This window comes from Telmatherina bonti (genome assembly GCF_933228915.1).
Source record: "Telmatherina bonti genome assembly, chromosome: 20".
NCBI lineage: Eukaryota > Metazoa > Chordata > Actinopteri > Atheriniformes > Telmatherinidae > Telmatherina > Telmatherina bonti.
Window position 1 is genome coordinate 12,121,454 of NC_136618.1, and position 16,501 is coordinate 12,137,954.

The 16,501-nt window shown below is 40.0% G+C and overlaps 1 protein-coding gene across 1 annotated transcript; it reads right to left on the reverse strand.

Moving 5' to 3' along the window:
* Positions 1-5,365: 5,365 nt before the first annotated feature.
* eef1e1 (eukaryotic translation elongation factor 1 epsilon 1) lies at positions 5,366-12,436 on the reverse strand. Its single transcript, XM_079260068.1, has 4 exons — positions 12,338-12,436; positions 11,171-11,368; positions 8,747-8,842; positions 5,366-6,465 (listed from the first exon to the last, which is right to left on the reverse strand). The coding sequence occupies exons 1-4, from the start codon at positions 12,419-12,421 to the stop codon at positions 6,322-6,324; spliced, it is 522 nt and encodes a 173-aa protein (XP_079116194.1). The 5' UTR covers positions 12,422-12,436; the 3' UTR covers positions 5,366-6,321.
* Between the last annotated feature and the right edge of the window lie 4,065 nt (positions 12,437-16,501).

Below are 16,501 nucleotides of genomic sequence, written 5' to 3' on the forward strand. Positions count from 1 at the left end.
TTTGACACACAGTAAACAAAGCAACAACAGAAAACAGATGAAAAGAGGAGCGAGGGCGGTGTGTAAATGATGGGATTGCTTCTATACAGCAAACAGATTCAGCAATATGTGTGTGTGTGTGTGTGTGTGTGTGTGTGAGAACGTGTACATATCTCTCCTTGAGAGGTAAAGACACACATGTCCACAGAAATAAGTTAAACTAACAACATGCTGTGAAAAACACATGCCCCCCTTCCCTTCCCTCTGTGCCCTTCGTTGCTGCATCCTTGCTCATACACTCGTATAATTGCAATGGACAATCAGATGCCATCTTTATGGGAGCATGGTACAACTGTCACAACGTGTAAGTGCACGATAAAGCGTGGTCGATAAGTCCTGTCAAAAGAGCTTACGACATGCTAACGCTCCCCTCGCCACTGCACGGTGTTGATTGTTCCACCGAATCAGTCAGCGAGAGCCGGCCAGCCTTGTTCTTAGCAGATGTCTTGGCTGATGCCTCTCCCTCAGTCTGACGTTGTTAATAAGAATTAATGAAGGATGGTGGCGGCTGAGTGACGGTTTGTTGCGTAGGTGGGGATGGTTTGTCCATCTTATTAGCACACTTATCTTGACTAAAGCGTTGGTAGAGGATGAGGGGGGATAAAATCTAAATGACACCAGGAAAAATCCTGTAGTTTTTTGTCTCACTGTCGGCCACCTTCTGCATTGCTTTAATGCTTTTAGGGGAAAACTCAAGTCTTGTTATTGATCCTGATGAAGCTGTGAACAGTGGGGCGTTGGATTAGCTACTGAAAGCCAGAACCATCAACACAACAGGGTCATGCTCCAACACACAGTGCAACAGGAACACTCATAATGTAATTGCACAGCATAGTTTTTTTATTTGGTTCTATAAAATTCTTCGACGCTGTTTGTGTCAAACTAATTTAAAGGCATTTTAGCTGCGAAGGAATCCCAGCGAGACTAAAACAGCCACAGCAAACTGATCACCTTAAGTTTCTTCTGCTCCGTAGTTGTGCCAACACACCAGTTTCATCATCATCATCACTTTGATTCTAAATGAAGGGATTTAGATAACTGACATGAACTTGGGTTGATTTTTAATATAAACCGCTTATATCACTGTATCTCTTCATATTACTGTTAGATTATTTGCTACAATCCAGGATCTTTCGGCAGGTGGATTGCTGATGACTTCTGATGCTATTGTTTGCTGCAAATGAACTGGTTTTGTGATGCTGCGCCAAAAAAAAAAAAAATCTTGTTGGAATAAAGCTGTTTTTACAAGTCTGCAAGTTACTCTGCACAATAAATTGACTTTTTAGATCTGATTTTATTTTTATTGTTTTATTTTGATAGTTTTAATTTGATTGATTTTATGTTTGATTGCTTTTAGCTGACTAATTTTTTAATTGTGTTCGTGTATGTTATTTATTCCGTTTTTTTTAACACCCCACAATGTTGCACTTTGGTCAACATTGTTGAGTTTAAAGTGTGTTATAAATAAAGCTGTATTGTATTTATACTCTAACCATGTGCTAATGCTGAATTTTTAACTGTGTGCTGTTAAAAGCCAGGTGGTCCATGAGCTCTTCAGCCTGGAGGACAATGTGTACATGATTTCTAAATATAATTTAATCTTTAGATTTGCATGTAGTATTTATTAGAAGTCGAATTATAAGTGTACAAGACACTAGAAATAGAAAATAATTGCTTTTTTTCCAGCAGAAAGTGGTCAGCGCACTCACTTTAGAGAATCTAAGAAGCTATATTCTTGGTTTTTAAACCCACTTTACATATGCTAGGTGTAAGTGACGTGTCCTGCGCTAACATCATGGCTAGCATAAAACGTTACAGCCTGTAGCGACCAGGACAGACAGGCTACATGGAAAATGTGTAGCAATTTAGTCTACAACTGTATGAAGCAGAAATGACACGTAAAAATCTATAATGAAGCTCTCCTTCAAACTTTTTGTTTTAAGTTTGAGGTGTTGTATATGGGTTAAAATATGCTTTAGTGGCTGTTAGCTTAATTAGCTTAGCTGAATCTCCACACTTTGTAGCGCTCATTTTGTATACTGAAGAAGTTTCTGCTTTTTATGTCTAGACTGAGACAGGTTGGTGGTGGGCTCATCAACTCATTCTAATTATAGTTATACTTTACTGACCCTTAACCCCTTCCTCACTACGCAGCAAGCTAAATTTCCCTTTATTTGGCTGCTGGCTAAGCAGCTCAGTTGGCATAGGTGGTGGGACTTGTATGTGCTGAACTGTGGTCTCTATGGTGGCCCACCCCTGTGGAGTGTAATTCCTTTGACCCAGATGTTGGTGTGAAGGTCATCTTTAATTGATACCTCTGTCTTGGTTCCCTACTGTGGCCTCATGACTTCATCGCTTTGAGTCTGTGTAGGTGTGATGGGGAAGGAACCAGGCTGTGTGAACATAACCATCAAAGCATTCTGAGATTATGCCAGCAGCCTCTGCAAAGAGGCAAGAAAAAGTGAGAAAAGTTTTTAAATGTGCATCGATGATTAGTCTGAGCTGGAAGCGTCGTTTTACTACAAAAGCCGAGAGCAACCTGCAATTATTTATTTTGATATTGTTATCTGGAGATCACAAGTTAATTATTCTGTTATCTAGAGATCACAAAGCTCATTTTAACATGATTAAAAGGTTAATTTATCTCAGTACCTCCAGAAATTTGCCTTTTGGTATGATCTGCTGCTGTAACTTAATACAAGCTTGCGATCATAACATTAAGTTGAGCTACCATAACTGGTTAGCATATTAGCACTTGATTGCATCGTTCATTTGGAAGAATTTGTGACAGTAAATTAAGATTAACATGTGCCATTCAGTTCACTTCCTGTAATAACTTCTCTAGATAAATTATAATTATTTTATGCATGTTCTCACCATGTATGCATGGTTTCTCTCCTGGCACTCTGGCATTTTCCCATCCCGAAGACATCCGACGTCTCACATGTAAGTGGATTTGGATAAAAGCGCCTGCCAAATGACTGTAGAGTAGAAAACCTGAAGAAAAAGTTTTTATCTTGAGGTTACAACATAAATTACTAAGTTATTGCAAGAAAACAGGTTTATTGTTTTTTTGTTTTAATTCCATATTCCTTGTATGACCTCTTGTTTTTATGTTATTTATTTGCATTTGAACTATTTTATTGTGTTTTTATTTTTGCCGATTGTGTACAGCACTTTGTTTCAACTCTGGTTGTTTTAAAGGGCTTTATAAATAAAGTTGAGCTGAGTTGAGTTATCTTGAGAGAAAAACATAGGTAACTTATGCTGACATAATGACATTGACTTTTTTAAACATAGTCACTATCGGCATCCATAGTTTAGCACACGTAGTAATATCTAAAAGTAAACCCAAAGAAAAGAGTAAAATAAATAAGGTATGCAAGTTTTGCTTTGTTTTGAAACCACTGCAGTGAGGGGTCTGATAAAAAATAGCCAGATTATAAGTTTTCCCTGTTAAATCTGTAATAGATATGATTTAAAGAGCTTCATGCCCAAGATCTTTGTATCTTAAAGATGTCATAGTCCATATTTTCCATCAACTCGCTTTGCTTTTGGATTGCAGGTTTATTGGTTTGTAGAGGTTTTAAAAGCAGAATGGGAGTCAGAACCCCATTTTCAGGCCCTTGTCTGTCGAAACAACTCCCAGTTTGGCTTCAGGAGGCAGACACCCTCACCATCTTTAAGATTAAGTTAAATTTCCTTTTTCATAAAGCTTATAGTTACACCTGACTTGGGTGATCTTTACGCATCACTTAAGATGCTATATATGCTCAGGCAGCTATAGGGGACATCCTATAATTAACCGTTCTTTGCAGGTATCTGATTAGGTTGTGGTGCTTATCGACCTGCTTTCCTTTCCTCTGCACCCTCAACCAGCCCAGACTGATGGCTACCCTTATGAGCCTGGTCCTGCTGGAGGAATTTCCTTCACGTTCAAGGAATTTTCTTCTTCAGCATCACCTGCCACCCTGTGCATGCTCGGGATGCCGGAATCAAAGACAAAATTCTATGCAATCTGTTGGTTTTCCTTAGCAAAGCAATTTATTTGATCTAAATTGCTTTATACGAACAAAGCTATTACATTATTATCATATGTTTAGTTTTAATTGGATTTAAATTCAAAAGTGTATTAAATTACAGTCTTTAAAGATGATTTAAAATTATCTTGAACTGAGACGGACAGTCATTTTAAAAAAGAAAAGATGAATACTGCAGCATATAACAAACATGATTGCACATGTTTTACATATATGAATTAGTTTGAATGATACATTTAAAAAATAATTCATAAACTGAATCAAGCTCTTACACTTGTTTGTAACCTTGTATTGGCGTTTTAAATATCTAATCCTCTCTCCTAGGAAACATCTTTTGCAACAAAATATTTAGCAAAATGTGGTCATTCACATGCATCTACCACGCCTTTTAGCGACAGCCTCCTAACAAACAAGTGTATTCAAAACTATTTGTTCAGATGCAACTTTTGTGGGCAAAACTTGATTATTTACACCTCAAAAAACCAAGTGAAAGTGATAAACAGAATTCCAGCGGAGTGTTAACATAACCGGGAGGACAAGGCCTTCTTTAATGTGAGACCACAGCATAAACCGGCCCAACTAGTCACAAGGCTCGCTCAAATGACTGCGAGCTGTTTTTATCCTTCACATCTACTCTGCAACACTTTCCACAAACACAGCAAGCCATCTTCCAGAACTTCACAGAACAATACTTCTGTCTTCTGGCTGCTTTACGCAAAATAAATTCTTGGAGAATACCAAAAGTACACACTGAATAATCAGCAGGGAAGTCAGGGGTCACAGGCTCTGCATCCCTTTGATTTATTGGCACAGGATAAGCATCATACTTCCATCAAACAAACAAAGCCAACAAGTTTTAAGCCAGACGTTATGTGTAGAGCCTGTTAGTGGGGAAGAGTTTAAAATAAAATTAAAAAAAAAAAAAAAAAACATGGCAGGAAATGTTCTGAGAAGTTTCGGTCTGAAAAAGGTTCCAGCAGGACTAAACTGATGAGTGATGAAGACTGTCAGTGATTCCCTTTAAATCGTACCTCATTTGGATTTGTTTACCTTTAACACACACACACGTCCCGCCACCACGACTTGCCGTGTTAATGGTGCTAATAACGCACTTCCAGCCAGCAGCAGTTGGGCTTTCGGAGGCACAGATCATTGTTCACATGTCACAAAAAGATCCCTCGGCCCCTGGGTGCTCTTTTTTTTTTTTTTTTTTTTTTCCTGTGTGGCCTCCATCACTTCAATTCCTCCCTCCCTCCCTCCCTCCCTCCCTCACTCGCTCGCTCGCTCGCTTGCTTGCTCGCCGCCTCCCTTCGTCCTTCTCTCTCCAGCAGCCCCGTGGGAACATGAGGGTTGAAATGACACACAGTGGCTGACTGTCGCCCAGGGGCCCGGGTTTCTGGCCTTGGCTGGCTGGATCTGTGTGGCAGCTGGTGAGCCCGCTGCCCTCTCTCTGGCCTGCAGCATCAACAGTGGTGGTAGTGGGACTGATTGGAGCCTCACTCTGATCTCTGACTCTGGGGCTGACGTTCAACTGCTCACTGCTGCCCACACAACTGGTGGTGAGGAAGTGGAACGGAGAATGGGGATGTAATCGGGAATGAGCAAATATGCACACACACACTAAAGAACAGAGAAACTACACCGTCCAGCTAAACGGCTGAACTGCCACAACCAAACACACCACCACATTTAGGATAAAACGATGCAGGATTAACAGAACTGTGGTTACACTGAAAATAACACACCCTCAGTTAAGTCTTCTGTTATTGTGCATCTTCAAGGCTCAAATTAAACATTTATAAATAGAGACGCCGCTGAACGAGGCAAGCAGCACTACCTGTACGCCCTTCCCTTTATAAACAGGCAACAAATATTAGCATTAAAAAAAACCAACGCAACCATCTGACGTCGATGCTCCCTTCCCAGTAAAGATGCCAGGACTCTCACAAATAGTGTTGACATGTCTGAATGAGAGTTTTTTTCCTCCCTTTCTAAAGACTGACGCTGTTTGTTAATGGAATTAGTAAAAAGAACTGATTTGATTTCAGGAACATGAACTGAACTAAATGTTTACAAGTCATCATCATTATTATCCAAAACCAGGAAGAAGGAGGTGGCATGCAGATGGAACGCAGTCCTGAATTAAAGAGGATTATTAGCGCAGGTCTACTCTGACGGTCTGAAGAGTTGTGATGAGACGCGCTGGGCAGGTTTAGAGAAGGACGCTGATGTTTTTCAGGTCTCAGTGGTGTCTGCTGGTGTAGATTCTGTTCCTGAGCATAACTAGTGGAGGGAGGTGGTGTCGGACTCCGGGGCAGTGCTGGATGTGGTCGAACCAGCGCGCAACATTCACGTACTGCTCCTTTTCCTGGATGGATAAATCCACCTAAGGGAGGAGGGAGGGTGGGAAGAAAGGACAGAACAGCTCATCAAAAATAATTCACATCAACTGAGGATGCAAAGTAAGCACCTTAACAGTGACCTGCTTGATTTCCTGTTTGTATTCCTCACAAAAGTTTGTCTGAGCAGTTTATTAGTTTCTGTGTGAAGAAGAAATTCTCGTGTGAGGGCATAAAAAAAAAAAAAAAAGTTCCTGATGAGGAATTTCCTCATTTCAGGAAGTTTAATTAGAACTCAAAAGCTTTAATTTATTGCTGTTACCTGAGAATATAGATTTATAATAACTATTCTAATAGTTTTACTACTAAATTTTTGGTGATTTTAAATGACAGACGTGGGTCCTAAATCTGAAAAATAAAAACAAACTAGAAGAGTTCTCGGAAAGCGCAGATCTCCGCCAAAAAGCTCATATTGTAAAAAATCCTTTAAAAATTGTCCAAGTCCTTAAATCCTTCCAGATCGTTCCCAAAAGTTGATGGAAAATCAGATAAACCAAGAACCACTGTCAGTAACAAAAAACAAAAAAAAAACAAAACAAAAAAAAAACCCAGAAAAACCCACTAAGACGTTTTTGCATTAAGTAGCTAACACACAGATCAACTCAAACAAAAACACAAAAGTCCTTGGCAGAGGTAAAAAAAAAAAAAGAAAAAGAAAAAAAAAGTATAGTTTAAAGTTATTTATTATTGAATTTCCCTTTGGGGATTAATAAAGTATTTTTAATTTCATTTCATTAAAATGTCCGAAGAGCTGATTACAGGACGTTAAATTAGAATCTCCTAATGATTATGAGATGAAAACAACACACACATACAAAAGAAATAGCTGCTATTACTGAGTTACTTTTGCTCTTCTAGTCATTTTCTCCCCTTTAAGCTTGTAAACCATGGAAATATGATCTGATTTACTAAATATGATTAGTGCATGAGAACAAATCCCTCCTTGAAACAGATTATTCACTGTTAATTAGGGATGGGAAAATATCGGGATTTTTTGCTTCACAGTTTTAAAATTGATTTTTTTTTTTTTTTTGTTTAAAAAAATCTTTTTTTTAAAAAACAAATAAAAATAATTCATTATAAAATGTCATTTTTATTGTTTTTATTGATCTTTATACTTGTCTTATTGGGCATTATAGCAGCAGAATGATGATCCGGCTACTGTGTTGTTTTTTTCCGAAATGAAATCAAGAAAAATGACGAGCAAAAAAAAGTTTTGTACATTTTGTTTTTAATCTACAAAAATCAGCAATATTGAAGATTTGAGAACTACAATTTAAATCTAATCGGCACAAATGCATATCGTCACAGCCCTAATGTTAATGTCTGAAACCAACAGAAAGTTTGTGTCCAGTGGAGTACTCCCACCAGCTTGTGGAAGAAGCAGGTGGCTTCAAATTCAACGCAACAAGACTCACTGAGACGTCTTTGATAATTAAATCTTATCAGTCGTTTTTCATTATCTCATTAAATAAAATATGGACACCCCCCCCCCCACCCAAACACACACCAACTGAGCCTAAAACCATTCTAGCATCAGTCAGGTTTAATGTCTGTGGAAAGTTGTTTTCCATGAATTGAACATCGGCGCAGGCTGTGGCCGAAGGTTGGGCTCGCTGACCCGCTGTCCCCGAGGTTAAAAACCGCACTGATTGCAAACCAAAGTGACGCTCCTCTGCCTGGTGGCGTGGTGCAAACTTCCATCTCCGCCACAACCACTGACATCTCCTAACATGTGATCTCTCCCCTCCCTCCATCTCATTCTGCCTTTCCCATTTCTGAACTCACTTGTCTTTTATCCTACAAGGCGTAACAAACTTACTTGTCCCTGGTCTGAGGCTAAAGACATCACTTTATGCCACATCACTCTCTGTTTGAAGAGAACTGAGAATGTGTTTATAATCCGTGTGTTTATTGCCAGCTTGCTCTTGATGCCCTTTAGCCAGATGACTGGTCTAATTGTGTCTTATATACGATAACAAATTGATAATTAGAGCTGTGGTTTGACTAAAGTGAGTGCTGATAGGAAGGGAAAAGGATGGAAGAAGGGATGGATGGCTGAGTTGTTACTAAACAGCGCTGGGAATGCACCCAGACACAGTAAATCAATCAAGTTTAGCCATGCATGAGGAAATCTAGAGCTCCAAAGTTTCATTGCATTGTCTAAAAGCTGCACATTTATAAAAAGAGAAGTAGCAGAACGACTGACCCACATGATTAAAAAGCGACTAAAAGGTGCAGTGAAGAAGAAGAGGGAAGGTCACTTACTACGAGTGGATGTAGTCCGTAGTACATGAAAGCATCAGCTATGGTGAACTGGTTCCCAGCCAGGTAGACCTTGTCTTGCAGGTAGACGTTGAGATCCTGAAAGAGGACATTTCCCCAAACAGCAGCCGTTATGCAAATGATGCATTACATATGCTAATGTATGCATTATGGTAAAGATTTCCGTGTAAACACACTTGTCTTCACATGACAGACGAATGCATTGCATGAATCACTAATGAAGCTACCTTTAAGAGGAGGAAATGTTATTTTGGACTAGAAGCTGCTTTTTTTTTTTCTTCTTTCATTTTCAAATCAGCTGGAAATATTCTGCTTTGTTTAAAACATATATAAATATCATTACTTCTTATTTGGACGCTACAGACCTAAAGGGGACACAGCAGGTTCATTAACCTATATATCTGTGGGTGCGTGAGGTAGTCTGAAGCCTGGCTTGCTAGCATGCGTGTCTGTGATGTGAATAGGAATGATATGTAACCTGAGGGGGTGCGCCGTACCTCCTCACGACTTCGCACAGATGCCGTACGCAACGGGCTGTTTGTTTACTTCGCTACGAGATGACGGCAACTCTAGCTCGCAAATCTAATGAAGCTGTCTCAAACTTGGGCCACTTTCTGTGTGTCTCTCAGTCATCGTCTGTGCATGGACGTGCTGGTCCCACGGGAAGGGACCATCTTTAGCACTTGTACATTGTGCGACACCGCACACACACGCACACACACGCACACACACACACACACACACACGCAGAAACACACAGAAGCATCTTCGGGGCAAATGAAGTTATTGTGCGGCAAGAGTGGGCGATGCCAAACAAGGCATGAAGACTGCAGACTTCCTCCCCTTCAAGAATCAGATCCTTGCTTTTCTTAGCCTACAGCCATGGAGCCAAAGCTCAGTCGTGCATCAGAGGAGAGCTCTTCTGCTAACCCCCCACCCAACGCGTGGAGCTCAAACCTGGGTTCTCTTCTACCTGCTCCTCCTTAAAACTGTGCATTACTCCACTGAGATATTCCAGGAAAATACAGCAGAAGCATTCCTAGGACTAGACAACCCCACAGTTTGGGACTAAAAAATGTTTTCGAAATATGAACAAAAATCTGCAGCTAAAGCGACTTTGGCCCTTTGGGTAGAAATGGAAGTTTTTCTAAGTCTAACTAACAAATAAATAGATTGCACAATGAGTTGGACAACTTTATATCCATCCTTTCCCTCTATTCTCTACAAATACTGTGTTCATGTGTGATGTTCAGACTCTCCAGAGACATCTTTATATTCTTGAGGCCGTCCTTTAACTTCAACAACCACACAGATTTGCACAGCTTTTCTTCTGGCCCACAACCTTCAGGCGACTTAACATTTTACTTCCTGAATGCATTAAGTCGAGTATCAGGCAGAAAATGTCAAGTGAAAATGTTCTCTGGTTCTTTTTGTGTTGTTGCTGGGTATAGTTTTTGTTGCTGGACGCGGTAATGAGCTGCATGTTTGAGTATCTGCATCACAAAGCAAATGACAGTTGTTAAATTCTGTCTAATTGGTTTAAGGTGGCAGATTTTGTTCAATCATATTAGTTATGTGGGTTGAAAAAAGGCCTGGCATGTTTATAAGAATCTTACAAGAGTAAGAAGATGTTTACTTTAGAACCACGGCGCAGCTTGATAAAAGTATGATTTTCTTATTTGCATCCCGGGGTTGTGAAGTTTAAGACTCCTGCTGTTGATACTTTTTTATTTCCTATTTTATCTCTGGGTAATTTAATGGGAGATGACTGGTGTGCTTGACAGAAGAGTGTTAAGGATGCGGCTAAAGCAGCGGGGCAGGACAGGGGGCCACCGGGCACCAAAGCTGCGCCGCTCAAGGCGACTTCCTTCTGCAAGTGGCACCATTAAAATATTTAAGAGGCCTGTCCAGATAACATGCTGCAACACAGCATGACTCCTCAGCCATGCCACAACAGCATGTCAAGCAGTGAAGTGTGCACACACATACACACGCATAAAATGCAGACATTTCACGCTGACAGGACGGTGCCAAGAGGCGCCTAGCGTCCAGCAGACCAGTGGCTGACGATCCGTTTCACACTGAATGGCGTCAGGCACATTAAAGCCGTTTTCTCTGTCGTGTGGGGCCATGTCACTTAAGGGGCCATACATCAGTCTTTACTCCTGTCGCTTGTGCCTTAACAAGGCGGACACATACACATATACACTGATCTAGCTGGTAGATGGTGGAAGACACTGAGATGATGTGACACCTCTAAAACATAGGAAGTTATTTCACTTTCATGAATCCTAAATATATAAAGACTGAACTTTTAGCATTGACCGGCTGGTAGAAAACAGCTGGCTTTGGAATAACTAAAATATTTGGGGTTTGGTTCACAAATGTTTCATGTGATTTTTCGACCTTCAGGATGGTCTTGATGTCTTCTCTTGTACAGCCGTCGAGTTTGGTCACTCTGTACTCCAGCCACTGGTGCACCACTGCCCTGTTCTCTGCCGTGTCGCCCAGAAGATCAGGCCGCTTGGCTTCTTTCACAAGGTGACAGGCGATGGTCACCAGCCCCACCAACGGAGGACCGTTATTATTCTGCAGCACAGGTACCTACAGGGAAATGTGTGTCACAGCAAGGGTGATAAAAGTTTAAAACGTAAATTTCAGTACCTGACTCTCTGACATTTCCCACTAGTTTTAACTCAGACATGACAGCAGATGTTTGGGTATGAAGGAATGTCTCACAGCAGAAGTGACAAACATGTAATCAATAATTGATAGCTCATTAAAATAACAGATTTAACTCTTTTACTTCATTTTTTTTCTATTTGCATTTCAGTGAACCATCTTTAAAAAGTGAAAGCCCTTCATTCTGAAGTAGATCTGTCCCTTTTACCCACCTATCATCCATACTGGAAGTGCACACCCACTTCACTGGGTTTTAAAGCATATGTATATGTATGTATGTATGTATGTATGCAGATGTGTACGAGCATGTATGTGTACACGTCTATATTTATTTGCATTTAGTTATTTTTTTCCATAAAAAAAAGAAAACTGACTTTTTAAGGGATTATTTAAACGACTGCAAGAAAGAAAAGATTATAATTGTAAAGGGGGGGCAGGAATAGATAAGCATTGCTTCATCCTGCTCCTTTATAAGCGCTATAATAATTGCTACTTCTTTAACCTGTTGATTAAATTTTATTTTGTCTGAAATAAAGAAACATCCATCCATCCATTCATTCATTCATTCATTGGCTGGCACCTCCACCCCAGCTTACTTTGTATGGACGGCCATGCACAAATACGACTCTTCATAACGCTAACACGTAGGAAATCTACGAGTTGCCATCAAACTGTGACATCAGGATGTGTTTCTATATGAGATGAATCTCAGTTACCAGTTTGCTGATGACTAAAAGACACAATTTATCCTGCATACACATGTCTAGCCTGTTAGCATCCCCTGCTAGCCAGCATGGACTACATTGATACATCTGCCTACACGCCTCCTTTCCAGTAAATAAAAATATCTTGATAACAGCGAAGAGGACAGCAATGACACAATCACATTACCTTTTTTTCTCCTTGCGTACTATACTTATTCGGTTTTTTAAGGCCTAGATATTTCTCCAGCGATGATAACTCCCGTAACGCCATGTTTCTGGGTGTCGAGGAGGGCGGCCCAGTGAGCGACAAATCTGATTGGATAAAAGTCTCAACGCCCGCCTACTGACGCTTGAATGACAGTAAAGATAACCAGTAAAAACAAATCCTGCAGCCAGCGAGTCGATATCGTCATATTGCATCAGCGTAATAAAAAGCTTGAAATAAATAAGATAAAATCAGAAACCTGGATTGTAAATGAGAACAAATGAATCAAATAAAGAAAATCACAAGTTTTGTAAAAACCTACAGCATAAAAATAAAAATAAGAACTTGCTAATAGATTTTACAACTAAATTTAAAAAGAAATAACAAGCAAAAAACATTGCACCTCCCTAAAAAAAATGCTGTTTTTCAATCTTTTAACATCCAAGCACCGCATTTATCTGTTTAGTGCTGCCAGTTCACAGCAACATGAATTATATTAAAGAAATCTTCTCGAGAGTACTTATTTGACTATTGAATAATACCTGAGGGTTTTAAATTTTACAAAGCTACAAAGTTTTCTAGTCCAGTCTGCCCACATGTCTGCTCTGTGTCATGGCTGTGACACTGAGTCATGTCCATTTGGATATGTAGAATGCTTCCATGATTTCCCCATAATGAAATGTCACCTGTCATTCAAAGCCACTTTAACCAACTATGTTCTGTCCAGGTGAGTGTGTGACTATGTGCTTATGTGTTTATGTATGAGATCACAGAGTAACAGCTGAGCTGTGTTGTACTGCAATCTCTCCTTTCACTTTCAGCAAAAAAACCCCAAAACAAAACAAACAAACAAACAAAAAAAAAAACTCACCTAGATAAAATGACTTTATTTCTTGTTAATCTCCCTGGTAACATGAATTAAACTAATCCTTTTCTTCCTGGATTCTGTTGCCTTTTTCAGACTAAAATGAAAGATACAAAGAGATGATGAGAATCAGTTTTACCAAATATTAATTTTTCTTGTTTTTTTCCCCCTAAAACTTTACATGCATTTAAAAAGTTTTTGATTTCCTAGTTCAAAGATTATTATAAGTTATTTGATTTTTCACACACAGCCATCTCTAGGGTTTACAAAGAATCATCTGAAAAAAGAAAATACCCAGTGAGCAGCTGTTTTCTGAACCAAAATGTCTTGTTGATGTTACTGGTCAGATGGGTAAACTGGGCAGCAGAAACTCAAATACCTACAGATTACAAGCAAGGTATGCAAAAAACCATCTCTGAATTTAATATAAATGGGATACAACAGCAGAAAACCAGACTTGGTTCCACTCCTGTCAGCAACAAAAAGGAACTTGAGGCTACAGTTCAAGACTCACCAAAACTGGACAACAGAGGATGGAAAAACGTCACCAGGTCTGATGAGTCTCTGTTTCAGCTGCAACATGAAACAACATGAATCAATTGATCAGTTCTGCCTTATATCCATGGTTCAGGCTGATGGTGGGGATATTTTCCTGACACATTTTGCCCCCCTTTGTCCCTGTGTGACATCAATTAAACACCACAGCGTACCTGAACATTGTTCCTGCCCATATCCATCCCTATGACCAATGACCTCCACAGTCCCCAGATCTCAGTCCAATAGAACCTCTATAGGATATGATGGAGTGAGAGATTCTCATCATGGATGTGCAGGCAACACATCTGCAGAAACTTTGTGTTGCTATCACGTCAACATTGAGTCAAATCTCTGAGGAATGTTTTCAACTCCTTGCAGAATCTTTGGCATGAAGAATTAAGGGTGTTCTGAAAGCAAAAAAAACCAAACAAAAAAACACCAATCCATTAACTGTAATAAAATGACCAATGACGGTAATTCTTCAAAAAGTTTAATGACTTTTAAATTTTACGCAATACAGCTGACAAATAAACAACAAAAGTAGTAAAACAAATCATAGCAAGCAGATTACCTCTTCAGCAGAGAAAATAATCAGCTTATTTTAAAATTGTATTAAACTCAGTATACAGCACTTAAATATAAATATTTAGCTTTAAGCACAGTGAGCTGTTGCAGAAGAGTTATTAGGTGTGTCCTTTGGGATAGATTCTAATAGAATCTAATAGAATAATTAGTTACTTTATTGGAATAAGTTATTCCCTTAAAGTAGTGTAACACGATGAAAGCACAATAGCAATGCCTTCTTGTATTTATCTTATTTTTTATGGGTTTTCTCAATAAAGAAACTCAAGAAGTCAAATGTATTTGGTGAAATCTGAGCTAGAATAAACTGATCATTTGGTGTTTTAAATTAAACTATATTCATTGCCGTTACACGGTGAATATCACATTTATCACACATGACTATTTTTTTTTTTTTTTTTTTTTTTTTTTTTGCACATTAACTGTGACGTGAACACTGTGGACAAATCTTCACAATTAGATGAATAACACCTCGATCATGCGTTAGTCTGACAGAAGTTTAATCCCAAACATCCAGAGCCGGCAGCAGCTGCTTTTCATGTGAGCTACTTCCATTGATGTTTATTTCCCTCCGCAATGCTCCTTTTTTTTTTTTTCACGGCATCCACTTAATGTAAAAGAACAGATGATATTTTTAAACCCAATTTGTTGAGAAAAAGCTGTCCCAGAAAACAAATTAATTATAAGAATGAGTACACAGACTATCACAAATGATTAGATGCCATGGAACAAGGTAAGGCTAATTCTCAGTATATATATTTATATATACTTTTTTATCATCTAACCTTCCATTTTTTTGCTGTTTGTTTATAGGCTCCACTATGTCATACACTTTTATCCTAGTAGGGCTCCCATAAATGCATGCCTGCAGCGTTAAAGTGCATCTCCTTTAGCTGAATGCCTCCAAGCTGCCACATCCTGTCTGTACTCAGGCGGACTGAGGACAACGATCCCCAGTGCCTTGGACTAACTGTAGCCTGCGGGAGTTTTCTCATGCCCGATTGTGATACAGAATCTGGGGTCAAATTAGCAAAGAAATCTACTGTGGGGGGTCACTGATAGTGCCGTGGGGCTTCCCATGGCGGGCGTAGCCATAAACGCAGCCTCAGACCTGGTAGTTACATCCCCCCCGATGCCTACTTGGTAGCTTACAGTATGCTGTTACACTGATTTGTCTGGCCGGGATGCAGGGCCCTCAGCATCGCCTGTCTCCTCTCTTACCTTTTATGACCTGTGAAAGCTCTTTGGCTGAATGCTGAGTTCAAACCACACAGATGCCCACGGAGGGAGAGGAGAAAAAGGGGGGAGCAGGAGGGGCGTTGGTTGTGAGTAGTAGATATGAACGCTGTCAGCATGGATTGGTGAAATTACATATTGGTGTTAGGTCGGATCCCCACCACGGAGCGAACATGGGGACAGGCGCCAGGCGGCTGTGTGACAGCTCGGGAGAAAGCTGAGAGCTGTGGGATGAAGACAGACAGATGTATTATATGTGTGTGTGTGTGTGTGTGTTTGGGGGTTAGCTTGCTGCCTACACCTTCAGCTGCAGTCAGGTTGTGTTGTGGATTTCAGCCTGCTCAGAGAATATGTTGTGTCTAAATGCAAATGATGTGAACGTAGAATTTGGGTTAGCATCATTAAACCTCAAAGAAACCTAAAGAAATGGTTTTAATACCTCAGAAAACTGGACTAAAGTTTCAACTGGAATTATTTGGATATGAAAAAGGATATCTGAAATGTTTTCTGTTCATCCCAGGTTTAGTTTTAACACCCACATTTTGACTAACAAACTTAAATGTCATGGGGACACGGTTCTTACTATACAGTAAGTCACTTTCAGTCCGAGAAGTACATGACTAACAGTAGTGTGTCTTTTGGCTCTGGAGCTGCTGGCTCTGGAAGTGAAGGGGAGTTGGAGGATGCCAGAAATGTCGCAGCTCCAGGCGGGACCCCGTGGGCCCTCGTGACGACAACAGTGATGGGATTATACCAACCACCCTGCTGCTCCATGCAGAAGCAGGCACCCAAAGGCTAAAAACAACAAGCGGGTCCCCTCGTTCCATCACACATCAACACATGCACACATGCAAATGAGTCCATGTGCGAGATTGTTTACAAAGGAGGGGGGGCTGGATATGGCAGTGACAGGGGTGGAGAGTTGA

Bases quoted from the DNA above. Each gene is read 5' to 3' on its own strand.
- eef1e1 (XM_079260068.1), bottom strand. From the start codon at position 12,421: ATGGCGTTACGGGAGTTATCATCGCTGGAGAAATATCTAGGCCTTAAA. The intron at 11,369-12,337 runs GTAATGTGATTG...ATTTCCCTGTAG, and splicing joins GTACGCAAGGAGAAAAAAAG to GTACCTGTGCTGCAGAATAA. The intron at 6,466-8,746 runs GTAAGTGACCTT...CTCCTCCCTTAG, and splicing joins ACGGACTACATCCACTCGTA to GTGGATTTATCCATCCAGGA.